The following is a 17,333-nucleotide window of genomic DNA, read 5'->3' as shown; positions in this document are numbered from 1 at the left end:
AGAAATCACAGACCACATGCGAACCAGTGGAATCCTGGGCTGTGGTAGATCAGCGGGATTAAAGCAGCGGGGTTTCTATCTCAATCACCCGAGTTGAAAATGTTTCTGTGCCCGTGTGTTTTTATTTTAATGTCTGACTTTTTAAAATAAACCACATTTTATTTATTCTTCTGTGATCCTCTGATGAATCACCTGGCAGCGTGGCGCCCTCGTGCGGCGATTCAAAGTACGACCAAGACCTCAAAGTTTCCAAGATGGCTCCCTAGCAACCAGACTCCCCCTGCCTGGCAACATTCTGATGCCAAACATCTCTGCGCACCGATGGGCCCGAGCCGCGGTGTGTTTCAAAAAGTAGAGGAGTCGTTTGTCCGGAGGGAAATGGTGTCAGTTGTATTTGAATGTCAACATTTTCATTTACGTTAATCCGGATTTTTCTTGGCAATTCACTGACGTGAGCTCACAGGTAAAGTATCTGCACCCTGTGTTGCTAGGTAGTAGCATAACTAGCATGGATGTGTGGAGTTTAGTGGTTTAGCTCACTAGCATGTCATTAGCAACAGGTTACACTAACTGTCACGTCGTTTCCTTCCCTCGGTAGAATACATTCGAGCTTGTGCTCTGTCAAGCTGCAGATTAATTCACGACAGAAACAACATGATGCTCAGTGACAAACTGAAGCAGCGCGGCGACGAGGACGCGATCAATGAACTGGTCAGTGTGAAACTTTCCCTCTTTACAGACACTGTTCAAGTCAATGTCCAGGTTTTAACAACAACACTCACATGCTGCTAAAGCCTCAGTCCAACAGCTGAGGGTTGTCACTGTGTGTTTCAGATGTGCGAAGACTCCAGGTCATGGCATCTTCAGGAGTTGTACATGTGTATATAATAATATGGCTCATAATAATAAAACATAGTATTCATAGCACCTAACTAGATAAGGTTAGAAAGGGCTTTAATATCTAGGACTAAAACAACACAGATCAAAACAAAACCAAACAAAAATAAGGATATGTATATATAATATTTAAACATCCATTTAAAGCATTAAAGGCTTTCCAATGAAATATATGTTTTCAGCAATGATTTGAAAACAGGTGAAGTCTAATCTCAGGCAGGATATTCCAACGCCTCGGGGTGATGGCTAAAGCCTGGTCACCCTCAGTTACCATCCGTAGAACTACTAGCTAGTGTTGGTTGCAAGATCTTAAATTACTGCTTGGATCAGAGGGAGTTAGTAGAATATAACTAGGGATCAGACTGTGCTGAGCTTTAAACAAATCTTTCAATCCTTGATTTATGGTTAACAAGCAAGTCCAGTTGGCTGTGTACAAGTACAACTCCTGAAGACCCTATGTTTCTCCTTTCACTCTTTTTTTAATCATTATAAAACATCATTTCAACAGTGTTTGGCCAATGGAGTATGTTATGAAAAAATCGCGCAAGAAGGAGGCAACATCAGCTCCCTGGAGATCTTCTTCTCTGGTTTCCCCCGTATGGTTGGCCTCTCTTTCTTCCCAAGGCTCACCCAGCTCACCATCGTGGGCCAGGACATTAAACACATAGAAGGTCTGGAGTGTTGTCCTCTGCTCCGAGAGCTCTGGGTCGTCCAGTGCCATCTGACAGTAAGTTTGATATGCTAAGATTTCTATATAACAAATACTGATAACAATAAATAGTCTTGATTAACAAGGGTTTATATTGTGAATTATTGCATCTTACTGTTTTACTGCAACGGCTCTTAAACACCATAGACTGTTAACACAATTTTACCCTCTGGTATTTTAAACAAACACTTGCACACGTGGACCATCATTTATGGTTCATAGTTGAAGAACAACAATATCCTGGGTAAGTGAATTGTACAGCATAACACGCCTAACAATATTTTGTCCCATCCTCTCTGTATTGTAGGAAATATCTGGACTAGAGAACTGTGCACAACTGGAGAAACTCTATCTTTATGACAATCAAATCTGTGCAATCAACAATTTAGAACAGCAGATCAACCTAGAAGTCCTGTGGCTTAACAATAACTGCATAAGTCGCATACAGGTTTGGGCCCTATCTGTCTATGTCTGTCCATGTGTCTGTCTGTGATCTATTAACTTATGCTATTTATTGATTGATTTAGCTTAATAAAAATGCATTTTTACCAATATCAGTTACTTAATATGAGGCATTCATATGTATGAATTTGTATGTTTTGTCAAATCTGCACTCTCTATTTTTGATCATCTGACTGTTAATGTGTGTGTTGTTATTTTCTAAAGGGCCTGGACACGCTTCAAAACCTTAAAGAACTAAACCTTGCCGACAACATTATTGAAAAGATTGGTAGGTTGGAATCCTTTTTATTTTCTTTGCCAAGTTTGATTGTGATTTTGTGAGCATTTTAAAAGAAAACACATAATAATCAAATCATTTTCAACATCTTTTCAGGGCACAGCCTTGATCCTAATGTCGGCCTTCAAAATCTTAATCTGTCCGGGAACGGGATTCGCTCTTTTAAGGTAAGATAAAAAAACATAACTATGCCTTTGAAAGTCCCTCAGTAAAAAGTTTCCATACTTATTTTGTCAAATCTTATTAAAGTCCTTGGTCTGAAAAAGGGGGCATTTCTAAATTCTTGTGAAATGTTGAGGCCGTGCTCAGTTCACATTTTTAATCATTCTTACAATGTGCTGGATGCATCAGTCCTTCATTGAGGTATTGAGCAGTATAATTTCCCTTTTTGTCATTATTGATTCAATGATATACTTTTATGATCATGAAATTAATCTTAACACACCACGTAAGGCAGTTGTAGGGGTTAGAAACGTATACATTCCCAACATTCTGCGACTTATACGCTCATGCAGAACATTTAGACTGGATTATTGTCTTCTTCAGGGTCGTCCTGATAGGGAACACGAAACGTTTTGTGGCTCTAACTTTGATTGGATGAACACCTTAGATGATATTACTGTAATCCTCCTTTTGTCCTCCCACAGCTTGACTTTAAAGAATATTATAATTTTCACCAGGTGTAAAGTATATTGAACTAACTGTAGTTAAGGTGAAGTGTTTCTCAGTTTGTCAAAGTAGATGTTCTTTTGCTCCAATGGGAGAGTTTTCTAATATTTGGACTTGTTCAGTGTGCAGCAAACATGAGAGGGGCTACAGCTGTTAAAGCATCCACCAATTAAATTCAGTGTTTCATTGTATAGAATTTATATTCATGTTGTATGAGATTGTATCATCACCTCTTTCTAATGTCTACATTTATATAGCTTCAGAAAACGTACAATGAAATTTATAAAAATCCCAGACAAATCCCTTAAATCCGCAGATGAATAAATATATGAACTTTATATGCGATGTTTACATACGCTATTTGTTTAAAAATGGGAAAGATTTCCAAATTAGAGACCTTTTCATTCCTCCTTTAGAACTAACCTGCTTAAGATGGACATATAACCTTGTCCTCTAACTTGCCTTTGTGTTCTGTGGTTGCAACAGGAGCTGACCCGGCTAGCCGGCTTACCCCATCTGAGAGAGCTATCGCTGAGAGACCCCACATCAACCCCAAACCCAGTGTGTCTGCTGTGTAACTATGTGATACACGTTCTGTACCACATGCCAGGCCTCCAGCGACTTGACACCTACGTCGTCTCGAGCAAACAAGTCAAAGAAGTTGCTGAGGTATTGAGACGATCAGGACCCTTTACTCTGTCACAGACCAGTGTAATTGACACGATAATGAGTTGCACTGACATTTTTTGTGTCCTTTTGGATTTTTTTACCACACAGTTTAAGCTTGTGCTTTTCTCTGTCAGTCCACAGTCTTGAAGAAAATGATGTACTACAACATGCGAGTACACACTGCTCATAGGAACCTGGAAGAGACCCGGTTAAGTCTGATCGAGAGGAAGAAAACTCTGCTCCAGTTACCTGAGGAATGTGTCAGGACACTGAGTCATGCCCTCAGAAATGTATGTAGAGTACAGTAAGTTATCAAGCTGACATACCCAGCTGTAACTGTGTAAAGTGAAGAGGGTTGTTGTCTCTTGTGCACATCACCAGCTTGAACGTGAGCTCTCCAAGGTGCTGCCTGCTTGTAAGAAGTCTGCTTGCACATTGGACGATGCACCAGGAGGACCGACCCACCCAGTGGACGGTTCATCCAACAGATGGGATCCACCCACTGACGTCAGTTGTGATCCCACCATGGAGCCAAAAATACGCATCAAGATAGAAGCACTGAGGGAGAGACTGACACTATGGACGAGGAGGCTGAATGAGTTAGTTTGTAAACTTGGATAGTCTAAAGAGAGAATTTGACAATTTAATATCATGCAGTACAGTACTTTCTTTTTATAAGTGTCTGAGCATGAAGTTAGTGATGAAACATTAAAAATAATATTCCTTCTTATAAATTCAGGATTGAAGCTTCTCATGAGAGAGATTTGGCTCAAGCCACAAACATGATGGAATACACAATCCAGTTTCTGCTGATGGAGCTTGAAAGTGTTGGAAATATTCGATTGGAGGAGGGCAGCTCCACGGACCCTTGGTAACTATTTGGTATCATTGTTTGCACTTACGACATCATGTAATTTACCGTCAAAGAGTTGAAGTTTACCTTTTTTTTCTGCCTTGTGTGCAACAGGTTTAATTCCTCATGCGACCTCCTCCTTTCCCGCTTCTCACACTCAGACTTCAGGGTTCACGGCATCACTGGCATTAAGATCGATAGAGTTATCCGCATCTTCAACAGCGCCTTGAGGTTTCGCTTCGAGGACAAACTTCACAGCCTGCTCGCCAGCGAAGACGCTCTTATCCATTCACAGTAAGTGAAATTAGACTGTGATGAAAAATGATGAAAACTAGATTTAGAGAGACATGTTAGTTGTGTTATTATCCCTACTTCCAGCACCACCAGGTAGCTCTGTAAGTCTTATGTGAACTTTTGAAGCAGGAATTACAGACGTCGGCTGGAGCACTTGTTCTACGTCGTTGACCCTGAAGAAAACAATGCGATGGAAGAAATTTTGTGTATTCTGGAGGAGGGCTTTAAATCTGCAGAACAATATAAGGTGTGTATACTGTTGTAATTGTTAGTTCAACACATCCCATCACCCAGAACATATCCAACTGAGCAAGAGAAAAATTAAATATGGTACATAATAGTGTAGTCAGTCAACAACTCTACAGTACACCTTTATAACTGATACACTAAACAGCCTGTGCAAAAAATGAATTCCCTCAAAAATGTTTTTTATTTCAGCAGAATGAGTAGAAGGAAGGGAAATTTTACAGCAGAGTGTTCTACAATATAACAGAATAAATCGTTGGTTATGTTATTTTCACAATTCAAACTCTGACTTTTTACCACTTTGAATTCAATTTAGACCTCAGGGAAAGAGGGTGGTATACCTCTATCCAACAGCTTGAGTGTGACTGAACAGCCCAGAATCGAACACACTCTGCGACAGGCCAGCCAACCTGACTGTAAGCACAGTATGGATCCAGTCCCATTCAGGCATGGTGGGTTAGTTTTTCTCACAGTTTTGTATCCTTTTATTGTCTCGAGAAGACTTAAAAGCTTGCTTGTATTTGCTTGGCCTGTAGGTCAGATTATTATTTCCAAAGTGTACGTGGGTCACAGCATGCCTGTCCGAGAGGGAGATCCAGTTGACAGAAGCAGCCATCATAGAGTCTGCTCTGTATACCGCAATGTGGACACTAAGCACAGATCTGCAACGAGCGATGGTATGTGGCATATCAAGAGGGATGAAAAGAATTATTTCTCAGTCAGTAGTTGCACAGTGTCATCGTGTCTCTGTGTGTTTTTCATTCAGAGAGACCTCGCTCCTCCAAAACACACACTGGTCCTGAGTGCAGCCCCAGGCGGAGACAGTGGTTTGTGTTTGACCGTGAACTCGTCTTGCCTGAGTACCTTGTATATTTTCAATATGTAACTGAGGTAATTAATGAATTCATGTATTTATTTCATTAACATGTAAAATGCTGCATGTAGCATACATCCCCTTTAGAGTGTTTGATGGTGATAAAATTATGCAAAACTGAAACCTTTTTGAGCTTCCCTTGGTATTCCAAATTAACATAACGAAGACTGCCTTGAAGATTTCAGCAGTTCATTTGAACTTAAGCTTTCAATTTGAGCAAAAATTGACAACACAAAAACACTGAATTGAGGCTTTTAACTAAATGTAAGAGTTTGGTAAAACCCTCTTTCACTCTATGTTGTTATTATCCTCATTTTGTGACTACTGGCTGCACACTCTTTAGAAACGATTATAAACCATACTTTCGAAAAATGTTGAACTTAACCAGCAGTTTACATACTTTTGATATGTTTTTATCAGAAACTAGAAGAACCTGCATCACCAGAACACAGCAAAGACAGAGATGAAACTTCCAACATCCTTTTGGACAAGGAAGTCCTCAACATGGAACCTGTGCTCAAACCGCAGCCTAAGTTGTTGAGCTTGGATGACAAAATTCTGCTTGATGTGGCCAGAGCTAACGTCCTGAGTCAGATCACTGTAAGTATGATGGGTTTTCACACAATGGCTTGATTTTTGAGCCATTTTCATATTTTAATAATAAAACGTCTTTAATGTTCTGAATCTCCAGGTACTGAACCTTCATGGTAACAGTCTGAGCAAGATAAAGGAGATTTCCTGCCTAACAGCTCTGCGGCATCTCACCATCAGCTTCAATGAGTTCACACGCCTCGATGACATTTCTCACATGGTGGGAGTGATGATAGGAAAATGCGCTATTGAGCTTAAAATAAACAGTGTGCCATAAGAAACATCATCAATTATCTTTCCAATATCACAGCCTAACCTTGAGTTTTTGGATGCGAGCTACAACCACCTGGTGGCCCTCGAGGGGCTGAGGGGGTTGGGACGACTCAAACAGCTCGATGTGCGGTGGAACCAGTTGACCAAAGCCAGAGAAGATGCTGCAGTTTTAAGAAAACACACACCTGCTCTTCTGAAGCTTGACACCAGATACAACCCTTGGAACAGAGTATGTGCTGAAACCTAAATAATATAGCTCAAAATACTAAATCCATAATTAGTGGATGGTATATGCTGCTTCTGTGCGTGACCTGAAATAACAGTTGTTGTTTAAGGCATCATGAGGAGGTATAAAGTGAAGCTGTGTTTGTACTTCCAGCGGGAGACAGTCAGAACGACCATACTGGGACGTCTAACAACACTCACACACCTTGATGATCTGATGGTCACAGAGGAGGAGGCTGCTGATGCTGTTGCCATGGCTGCAGATTCCAAAATTAACCAGGTGGGAATTTCACACATATCAGTTTATATATACAGATGCTAAATATACATTTTCTTTTTACTGGTCCTTGTCAAGGTTGTAATGGTTACATGCTCCAGAGATGGTTATTTATTCTATGTGAATATCTATAAAGGTAGAATTTTCTGTAAATCGGTCAAGGCTGTTTTCTCTCTGCTCTCAGGCATCTCTTCTGGCTCACTCACGCACTAACACTAATCGACCCCGAAGTCTCAGCCTGCTATCGACAGCTCAGCTCCTCTGTCTTCTCAATCCAGCACCATGGGGGCTCAGCCAGGAGCTGGAGCCAGACTGGACAGCAATGGTGAGCTTCAGCATGTGGGTGTCTCTGTAAACGAGAGTGCTATATGAAGGCAGCTGGACTTGCTTGAGGTACTTGAAGACATTTCATCTTTAATAAGATAAAAAAAAACTCTCCTTGGATGAGTTTCTAAAAGACTCTCAAAGTGTTTACAGCTCTGCAAGAGGTTCAATACTTGGGACTCTGAACTAGCACTAAAGAGAGGTTTCAGAAAAGAAGGGAAATATCTTCCAGAACCTCAAAAAAGTCTAGTTTCTTTCATTTAGCCCTTAGATATACAACGAGCTGGAGGACTGAGAATCGTCTCTATGATTTCTAAAAATGCATTTGTTAAGTTTTCAGAAATGCTTCCTCCAGGGAGTTTTGTAGTTGATGATTCCTCAACAAATTTGACACGCAGAGCCAAAACTAATCTTTATGTATATTCTTTATGTGGTATATTAAAGAGAAAAAGTACAAACACTCCATGTGCAACATGCAACCTGTGACCTGCTTGGAACTAAAAACTATTTTGATTTAAAGTGCAATGTATGTTTGACAACTTTAATCATTTATGCATTTTATGTGTTTATGACCTGACCAGCTCACAGCCCTGAACCTTGACAGCCAGAGGATTTCCAAGCTGATGAATCTGAATAAGCTGGTAAACCTGCGCTGGGCCTCCTTTAATGACAACGACATCTCTAAGCTGGAGGGACTGCAGAGTTGCCTGAAGCTGGAGGAGCTTTCTCTCAACAACAACAGAATCAGCACGCTCAGTGGTCAGTCACACTGTCAACACTTTTATTATACAATATATACATATATGTTGTGTGTTGGTTGTTTCAGCCCCACAACACAGTAGCCATCACGTTATGTCTTTGCTCTTATGTTTCTTTAGGCCTGTCAAAACTGCTTTGCCTAAATAAACTGAGTGTAGATGGGAATCAGCTCTCTACTCTGGATGCTTCAGTTCTCGATCAGCTTCCCAACCTGACCTTTCTGTCTGTGGAGAACAACTGCATCAGTTCCCTGCATGGCATCCAGAGGGTTCGCTCCCTGCTCGAACTCTATATTGGCAACAACCAGATCTCTACACCACGAGACATCTACTATCTAAAGGCAAGAACTTTATCAACAGAAACATATCCTTACCCTATGACATGGGAAAGAAATACGTGCTGAATGATTTTTCCTACTTTTTTATCATGTTGTTTTAACCCATCTACTGCATCTTATTTTCAGGGACTGTCCAACCTCATCATTCTGGATCTTTATAGGAATCCTTTAGTGGAGAAACTAGAGAACTATCGGATATATATGGTGTTCCACCTGTCCTCGCTGAAAGCTCTGGACGGGACTGCAGTCGTACGTGCTACAATGAGCGACCAATTCAAGCGTTTAGATATTGAAGTAATGTAATTATAATTAGTGTTTTGTATGTGCTGTTGTTTTCTCAAGGAAGTAATTGAGTCTGAAAGTGCAAAGGACATGTTTGGAGGAAGACTAACCTCTGACATGGTGGCAGAGAAGCTGGGCCACTCTAACTACAGAGACATCACCTACCTCACTCTGCAGTCCTGCTCTATTAGGTAATAGCAAGACACAAGACGGTCCAAAAATTGAACATTCCACAGTCCAAAATTTACATTATTATATAAGACATTGACAGAATGTAGTACTTATTTTACCCTCACAGGAGTGTTGACCTGTCTCCAGCAGACATATTCGTTAGCCTGCGCAGTGTCAACTTGGACCACAACAACCTCACCTCTTTTTCAGGCCTCGTTTACCTGCCGAACATCAAGGTAAAAGTGACTCTCACTTTAAAATAAAAAAGCTGGATTAAATACAACTGAGTCGTGGAAAAATATATTGTTTTCTTCTTTGCAGGCTCTGTGTCTGAACTACAACCACATCGAGTCCATTCTACCCAGGCAGCGGACTCAGGCTCATCTGACAAACAGACAGATCCTCCACAGCAAAGTCCACTCCAGTGGTTACGGTCAGCAGAGTTCATCAAGAGGCAAAAGGTTACACCTCTTTATTTTAATTTCAATGCAATTTATTGGCATGACATTCACATGTGTTGCCAAAGTACAAAAACAATATTTAAGAAAATTAAAATATGCCTGAATAATGTTAGATTTTTTTCATCATGATCCATTATCTCTAAGAAATTAAGAAAAATTATTCCTGAATCTGCCCCCTTTTCCAGATCCGCACCAAAATGTGATGTGTTCTTGCCTGACCCATAACACCCACAACATGAATAGCCTCCTTGGTGGAGGTATTATTATAAATAATTGATGGAATAGATGAACAAAATAAAATATACAGCATAAGTAATAATTAATCAAGCTATAAGAACAGAAAAAAACAAATAAGCAATGAAACAAATGGCGATGGTTGCATTATTTCAGTTTTTTTACAAGGTTAGACTGTTGCTTATATACTATAAATTTTGACATAATGTGCAGACTGTAACCATTAGGGGGCAGTGCTGACCTGCCAATAGATGAACTATCACAACACATTTTTGTCTTGGTTGTTGACTGTGAAAATAAACACAATAATATATAGTTTTTAACACAGTTTTAAGATATTTGAATTTGATTCAAAATACATTAATATTATATCGGGAGATTTTATCCCTAAGTATTTTAATATTTGTTTAATTTTTTTAGGTTTCTGGATTGTCAGTGTATTGTATGATATGATCTTTAAGTCGCATTCTCCTTTTGTGTAAAGCCAGTCCAAAGGGGGTGTTGTGACAGGCACGCTTTTGTTCACCAGGCATGTGATTGCCTTTATGTAGCCTGCACCTGTGAGGTCTGACTAGTTAAATGAGGCAGCGGGGGGGAGAAAGAGATGTTCATTTAACCACAGAGATTTCAGACTGTCATTCTGTGACTGTGTTTAAGGGAAACTGGGCCCACTGGCAGCCGGGAGCCACTGATGGGCAGCCTGGAGGTGCTGCATTTGAGTCACAATGGAATCTACAGTTTGGCCAATCTGCAGCTCAGCAGGCTCACCAATCTTAAAGCCCTTTTCCTTCAAGGTATGTATGGTCGATGGACAAGGCCTCGCTCACAAAGCCTATTTGCAGAACCTGTGAAAGGGCAAGCACAGAGAGCAGGGTCTCCCATTGACCTAGGGCCAGGTGGGTGATGAAACTGGAAGAAAAGAACAACTGACTTTCTTTTCTTTTCTTTCAGCTTTTGATGGGTTTTGATTGTGTTTTGTTTTGTTAGAGTGATTTGTCCAGCCGAGCCTACCTTACTTGTCCTTTTTTTGCTTTTTGCTCAGAGACCTTTTGAAGCAGTCTCTGTAATTTCAGTGCTTTTTACACAAGCGGCAAAAACACCAGGCAGATGTTTATATAAGCTCAAAATTCTGCCTTTTATATTATCTAGGCTGTGAGATCGACTCTTGTATTTAATTTATATAAATATTAGACTAGTATACACTATTATTGTTTTAACTGTGTTTCCATTGTTGGAACATTGTTTGCTCCCCGCCCTAGGTAATGAAATCAGCCACGTGGAAGGGTTAGAGGGGCTTCGCCAGCTCAGAGAACTTGTCCTAGACAGGAACCGCATCAAATCTCTGGCTGAGAACTCCTTCATCGCTCAGAACGTTCTGCTGGAGCTGCACCTAGAAGAGAACCGCATCCGGGAGCTCAACCATCTCGATCCTTTGACCGAGCTCCGCAAGCTGTTTCTTGGCATGAACAGGCTGCAGGTATTCTCGTCTAAGCAGCTGTTGCCTCCTAACATGCTGAATATTTTAATGTTCATATTCATGTTTAATAAAACTACATATTCAGGTTTTCAATTAAACTGCCTGAATGACTCACCCCAGAGTGATTTCCTGAGGTGAACACCAAGGTCACAGTCCGCTTTTGTGTAGTTTTCAATTCAACACTAACTTTTGCTGATTGGTTCTTATGCAAAAAGCGTAAGAAATTAAACACGGGATGTTTAAGAATGTGTTTTATTCAACGTACAGCAGTATTACTTTTTTTTCTGCATTTGCAAAGTAAGACGTGAAGTATAGCAATCATAAGTCATTACCACCCCACTGTGCCACGCGAAGGGTAGCATTAAGAAGAATCAAGTTTGATTGAAGGTCAGGGCACTGTGTATGAAGACAGGGGGAAACAATCAGCACAACGTGTAATCAGCTTCTCAGTCTGCATGTCCCTCTCACCCGGGATGAGTGATTTGCACTTTAGTTGCGAGTTCCACCTCTTCCCTATACCTCCTTAATGTTTTCATGCATTCAATTAAGACATAAAATACAGCAATCATCCCAGCGCTGCAGTCCTCACAGTGGGGGCATCTTTGAATTGCAGCCAAATCCATCCATAAACCTGGGAATGAGAGGAAACACCCCCCACGCCCTGTTGTGTGGCCAAATTCTCTCATGAGATTAATGAGAGCTCACACATGTAATCTCTCCCATCAGCTGCTTCCGTCCTTCCCTTCACCAAAATTATGAAAGCTTGAACTCTGGTACATATGTCTCTGTTATCAACACACAGCCAGCTGCAAACAGTGAGAATGACAAATTAAATGAGGGTATGAAGAACAACCTAAAATTATCTTTGTTTCTCTTCTTTCTTTAGGATGTCACAGAGCTCGACAAACTAGAAGTTCTTCCATCGCTGACAGAGCTCTCAGTGGTTGGAAATCCTGTAAGTCTCATTAGTGCTTGCACATTAAACAAGTTAGACAGTTAGACGTTTTGAACTGGTAAAGATTATGATGGAGGGTTAGTTTGCTTTGGTGATTTTGGACAATGATGTAAATCCACTAGCTGTTTGTCTCGAATTCTTTCAAACACATTACCAACAGCATGCTCACTTATACAATTCTAAACAATAACCCAGAAGAACTCTGTGGTTTCAAATTAAGCAATTACATGATGAGCCGTCTGCTGTGTTTCAATCTGACATCAGAGGCAAATCCATTGACCAAATGGCAGGGCACTATTGGCCTGGTTACATCACCCATCTGGAGCTCATGGATCAGGCCGGAGCCGAGTGTGCAGCTCCCTATCGTCCATAGGGCCATGCTCAGCTGTTGTAGCCTCTTTACCGCTTGGGCCCATCCCCCTTCTCTTCCCATAGGGGGGGTTTAATCCTGCCTTTGGGTAGAGGGTGAACGCCAACAGCCACCCCGGAGACAATACCTCCTGCTGTTGACCACATGAGATTGTTACTTCACCCATGTTCGCTAGCCAAAGTCCTATCCACTGGGCATCTATTGGCATGCTCTCATAACTTAATCATAGCAGCAGTGTCCTGCAGGAACATACAGTTCTAAGTGGACAGGCTGGATTGGTACCCTGGCCAGAGGGTCCCCGCAGCTGGGCAGAAAACTGTCTGCTCCTGTCTGGGTCACTAGAATGGCTGCTGGGAACATGATAGCTACATTGCAATCCACATGGCACCATACTTACCCCAGATGTCACAGGAATTCTTAGTTTGAGCGCCAATATGAACATTTTTCAATGCTAGTTAATGTCAGTGTAATTTATAACTTTTACATTTTTGTTCTCCCAGGTGGCCCGCAACTCTCTCCACAGAGCACCAGTGGTGCTTCATCTGTCCCAGCTGCAGGTCCTGGATGGAGTGATGGTCACTGTCGATGAAAGGACCAGGGCTGAACTCCTCAGTTGTGATCCATCAGTAAGAAGTGAACACCTCTATACTCTCTCAGAAACACTGACACACACAAATATATACACACATACATACAGGGTCATATCTACCATTGAAATAATAGTACAATACATTTGAATTACTTAACATTTCTGGCCAACATAATAATAAGTGCAACCTTCAGCACATCTTCTCTCTTCATGGTTCCGAGTGAATGTATTATGGGGAATTTTTAAAATCATTTTTTTCCCTCTCTTTCACCGGAAAGCCCGTGATCACACACATTCAGAAAATCACTCACATTTACACCTCAAAACTGCTACAGTACAATCTCGGTCTATCCTGCTTGACACCGAGCAGCTTTACTGGTTTCTTAACCCCAATGATGATGAGATTTACTCCTGCTGGTCTGGGGACTGAACTGAAAACCTTCCAGTCAAGTACAAGTTTGTTTCTCTGACCTCAAGAGCACTTCTGCTTGAATGAAGATGGTTTGAGAACACTCATACAATGAGGTGAAAGGTTAGTTTGGCAGGAATATGATCTGTTATCCCCACACTCTGCTACTTTACTTCAATCATGACTGAATTACAAAGGACCAAAGAATTTGCTTATATAAAATCCCATAATGGGCCTTATCATGTAAACTGTAGCCCAGCTGAACGAAACAAAATGAAAACAACCAAACAGCAGCAACCAAAAAAGGGGGAAAGCCCGGATCAAATTCTTTCAGTCTGACTGATCTGATGTTCATGTAATGAGAGACCACGGCAGTAATTCTCCTGCAGCTCTGAATTAAAAGCAGCCTAAGCCCTGCTGGCATCATCCTGCTGATTAGATGAAATGTGCCCAGCCGATAACGCACCAGTGGATTTACCCCCTATTAGCCAGGTCAACAAGACCCCCTCTGCTTGTTAATCGTAGATGGAGAAATGACATAGCATAGATCAAGGGTTCTCTCATTAAAAACACAAACACAGACCTCCACTTATTGAATCCAGCAACTGCCATCTCACTTGTCACTCTCGGTCTATGGCTGTGACTTCTTTTGTTTGAATTTGAGCATTGTTATTGATGAGTGGTAATTACTATTCCCCCCATAAGATGTTTATACATGTGGAACAACAAGCAATCGAATCACCAATCCCCTGCCAAGTGTGTGAGTGGAGTGGACACACCGCAGTCACACTGGCAGCTAAAGAAGGGTGGAGAAAACAGTTATAATTAGGATGCAAATGTAAGTGAGGTCGAAGAGTTCGCCTTGGGGGCGCTTAAGAAATCATCTTTACACATTATGTAAATATTTGCTGTTTTTCATTGTATCCTGTCCTTTAGCATTACTTGTTTCTTTCTTATGCTCCCTGTTTGATATTTCTCCAACAGCTGTGCTCTCAGTGCCCTGGAGCCTCTCTCCCTACCACTGAGATAAACCTACCTGGACTGCTCCCCCTCGTGCCTCGAAACACTCCTCTAAGAGGAATAAACGTAAGCGGAGGACTGCAGAGCTTCATGCATGGGCACGATATCCTGTCGAGTAACATGGATGAAGCCCAGTATCATCACACATACAAGCGTGAGTGTGATAAGAGTTTTTGAATTGATAGATTTTTTACATTACACTTTGTCTATAGTATGTGATAAAATGAAAAGAGAGGTGTTTTTTAAGAGCTCAAGTACAAGCTCAGAAATTCATTTTCATTCCCGACATACACAAGATAACTCTTCTGTGCACTGGCTTGACTTCTCTTGGTTTTATTTTCCAATATCAGAAAAAAAAATCAAGCAGAGTTATCCTGCTCGAAGCGGACAAATTGACATTACCCTCAGACACATCAGAAGAACAGGAGGCGTCCTGCCGACCACAAGTCTACTGTCTGATGGGAACAGATTTGTTGTGCCATATCATAACCAGGAGCAATACAGCAGGTTATTGATTCTACAGATTCCTTTCAAATGCCAATGATCATTTTAAAAAGAATTTGGGAAAGACTAACTATTTCCTTACACTTGTTTTGTTCCAGATTCCCAAATGGTGGTAAACCTCCACCCATGTAGAATCCAGAGGAGGTAACAGCCTGTAACAACCATGACTGTGGTGTGGTGATATACTGTCATTGCTAGCATGGAATGCAGGGCAGAGTTTTCTTTTTTTTCTTCTACATACCTTTATATATTGAACTACAGTGGCAAACAAGAGAGTGCTTATCTCCGCCAAGGTCCAACGGTCTACTTATACTTCACATTCACTGGTTCCGATTTTTTTTGTGCCAAATTCCACACACACATAAATATATATCCCTACACATGCCTGATTTTTTCCTTGCTCCGCCCCTCATCCAGATCCACACCAAAATTGAATGAGTTCCTTCCTGACTCACACCACATCTGTCCACCAAGTGTTGTATTAATCCGTCCAGTAGTTTTTTTGAGGAACATAACCTCCTTGGTGGAGCTACTGACGACAATTTCAGCATTTTAAGTGTCCTTGGAAGTGTTTTACATTAAATTTTAATAAATCATGTTTGCTGTTTGTTCAAAACAAAACTTGTTTAACACTACTTGAAAGAGGCATGTATTGCATTTCTTTTCAAACGCATCTATAATGACTGATTTTATACTTTCCATCCACACGAGTGGATCACTAACCATGGTAATCTGAGGCTGAGAGGTTTTGGCGTCATTTCCACCACTATCCAGTCCTTGGCCCCAAACGAGTGAAAAAACACCCGCAGATGTACGGGCGTGTGAGGCTGGCATGCTGTGTCCATCAGGTCAAACGCATCCCCAACAAGTGGGATAATCCAGCTTTAGCACACCTCTCTGTGGACAATAATCTGCAGTCACTCAGATAAAGATGTTATCTTGAATGAGGCCCAAATGGATTTCAGAGAACTGTCAGTTTCATCACGTTAGCCTCTTTTCAGAAAGCTCACTGCAGTTTTGCCCATTATAGGCAAATGTTGTGTGTTGTAACTGCAAATGAACCTACTCCACTTGATATTTATGATGTTAGTTCTGCTTCTGAGCATGAGAACATAGTCCTCCCTGTCTTCCTGTCAGTTTAACCCAGTGGCCCTGTAGTTAACAGTCTGAGCTTTAAATGTGGAGGAGGCAGTCTGTATTAAGTGTTATGAAAGCTTTATATTCTGGGAGAAAGATTCATATAGGCTATCTTCTTCTATCCATTACCTTAGGTATAAATAATATGATGCGGATAAAGATGCAGAACTCTGTTATATACTTAAAAAATATCTAGTAAAGTTAAATTATTGTTTTATTTTACTGTGATTTTTCACAGCATGTGCTCAATAGAAAAGATATAACAGAGTCAAGACTTGAGGAAGATGTCGCCCTTGTAAACCCAAAGACTTGAGCAGCAACATTTCCTTCCTCCAACCCCAGCGTTTGCTGCTTTTGTGACTTCTGTGCGACCACTAGGTGTCCTTAGAGCTCCACGAGCTCTCCATTTAAGACTCTGCTAATCAGTCCTGAATGAATTTACCACCTGCCTGTGCTGCAGGTAGTAATTTAAAAGCCGAGGAGAGATACATACATGTGTATGCTTCAGATTTGTGTTTGGGGAACATGTGAGGCAGCAGCAGCAAAAGGGAAAAGCTCTCCCCAAACAAGCTCCTCTAATGCATGTACTTAACTTCACTTAATTTGTGTTAATTCCCAGCACTAAGCAGGGCTAATGACAGTGCAAGTGAGTGCGCTGTCATTACTGTGCTCTTCCTGACATCAAATGGCAGCTGATGGACTCAAACTAAAAAAAAAAAGGAAAAAAAGAAACTGTAATGCACAGATTTGGGGGCTCAGTGTGAGTACTCTGATGCATTAGGTATTGCAGAGGATAATTATACCTTTTAAATTTGTGTACAGGAAGTGCAGTATGGATATGTCAGAAGTCTGTTTGTCAGAAACTGTTATCAATGCAAATATATTTCTGCGTGTGTTGTAAGCTTATAGTGAGCATACCACTTCATACAGTATGTTTCTCTTTGCATATCTGTCCGTATTTTTAACATTAAAATGACATTAGCATAAA

At 41.0% G+C, this 17,333-nt stretch overlaps 1 protein-coding gene across 3 annotated transcripts; it reads left to right on the top strand.

Annotated features, from left to right (window-relative positions):
* Positions 1-111: 111 nt before the first annotated feature.
* On the top strand, positions 112-17,333 carry lrrc9 (leucine rich repeat containing 9). Of its 3 annotated transcripts, none has more exons than XM_020084619.2 (33): positions 112-463; positions 599-711; positions 1,406-1,624; positions 1,914-2,054; positions 2,273-2,336; positions 2,442-2,512; positions 3,501-3,683; positions 3,818-3,973; positions 4,065-4,282; positions 4,423-4,554; positions 4,651-4,830; positions 4,960-5,077; positions 5,393-5,528; positions 5,613-5,753; positions 5,843-5,967; positions 6,371-6,550; positions 6,642-6,761; positions 6,852-7,043; positions 7,194-7,319; positions 7,501-7,641; positions 8,222-8,399; positions 8,519-8,739; positions 8,863-8,985; positions 9,079-9,209; positions 9,317-9,425; positions 9,511-9,650; positions 10,542-10,678; positions 11,144-11,361; positions 12,248-12,316; positions 13,187-13,312; positions 14,669-14,858; positions 15,055-15,211; positions 15,307-17,333. In XM_020084619.2, the coding sequence occupies exons 2-33, from the start codon at positions 655-657 to the stop codon at positions 15,338-15,340; spliced, it is 4,533 nt and encodes a 1,510-aa protein (XP_019940178.2). In that variant the 5' UTR covers positions 112-463; positions 599-654; the 3' UTR covers positions 15,341-17,333. The 3 variants fall into 3 exon arrangements, with proteins under 3 accessions (XP_019940178.2, XP_069391368.1, XP_069391369.1); XM_069535267.1 differs by having other exon boundaries at positions 4,957-5,077; XM_069535268.1 differs by lacking the exons at positions 15,055-15,211; positions 15,307-17,333 and having other exon boundaries at positions 4,957-5,077; positions 13,187-13,319.

The sequence above is a fragment of the Paralichthys olivaceus genome, chromosome 12, assembly GCF_024713975.1.
Source record: "Paralichthys olivaceus isolate ysfri-2021 chromosome 12, ASM2471397v2, whole genome shotgun sequence".
NCBI lineage: Eukaryota > Metazoa > Chordata > Actinopteri > Pleuronectiformes > Paralichthyidae > Paralichthys > Paralichthys olivaceus.
Note: the sequence above shows the minus strand (reverse complement) of the source record. Positions and strands in the feature narration are given on the sequence as shown.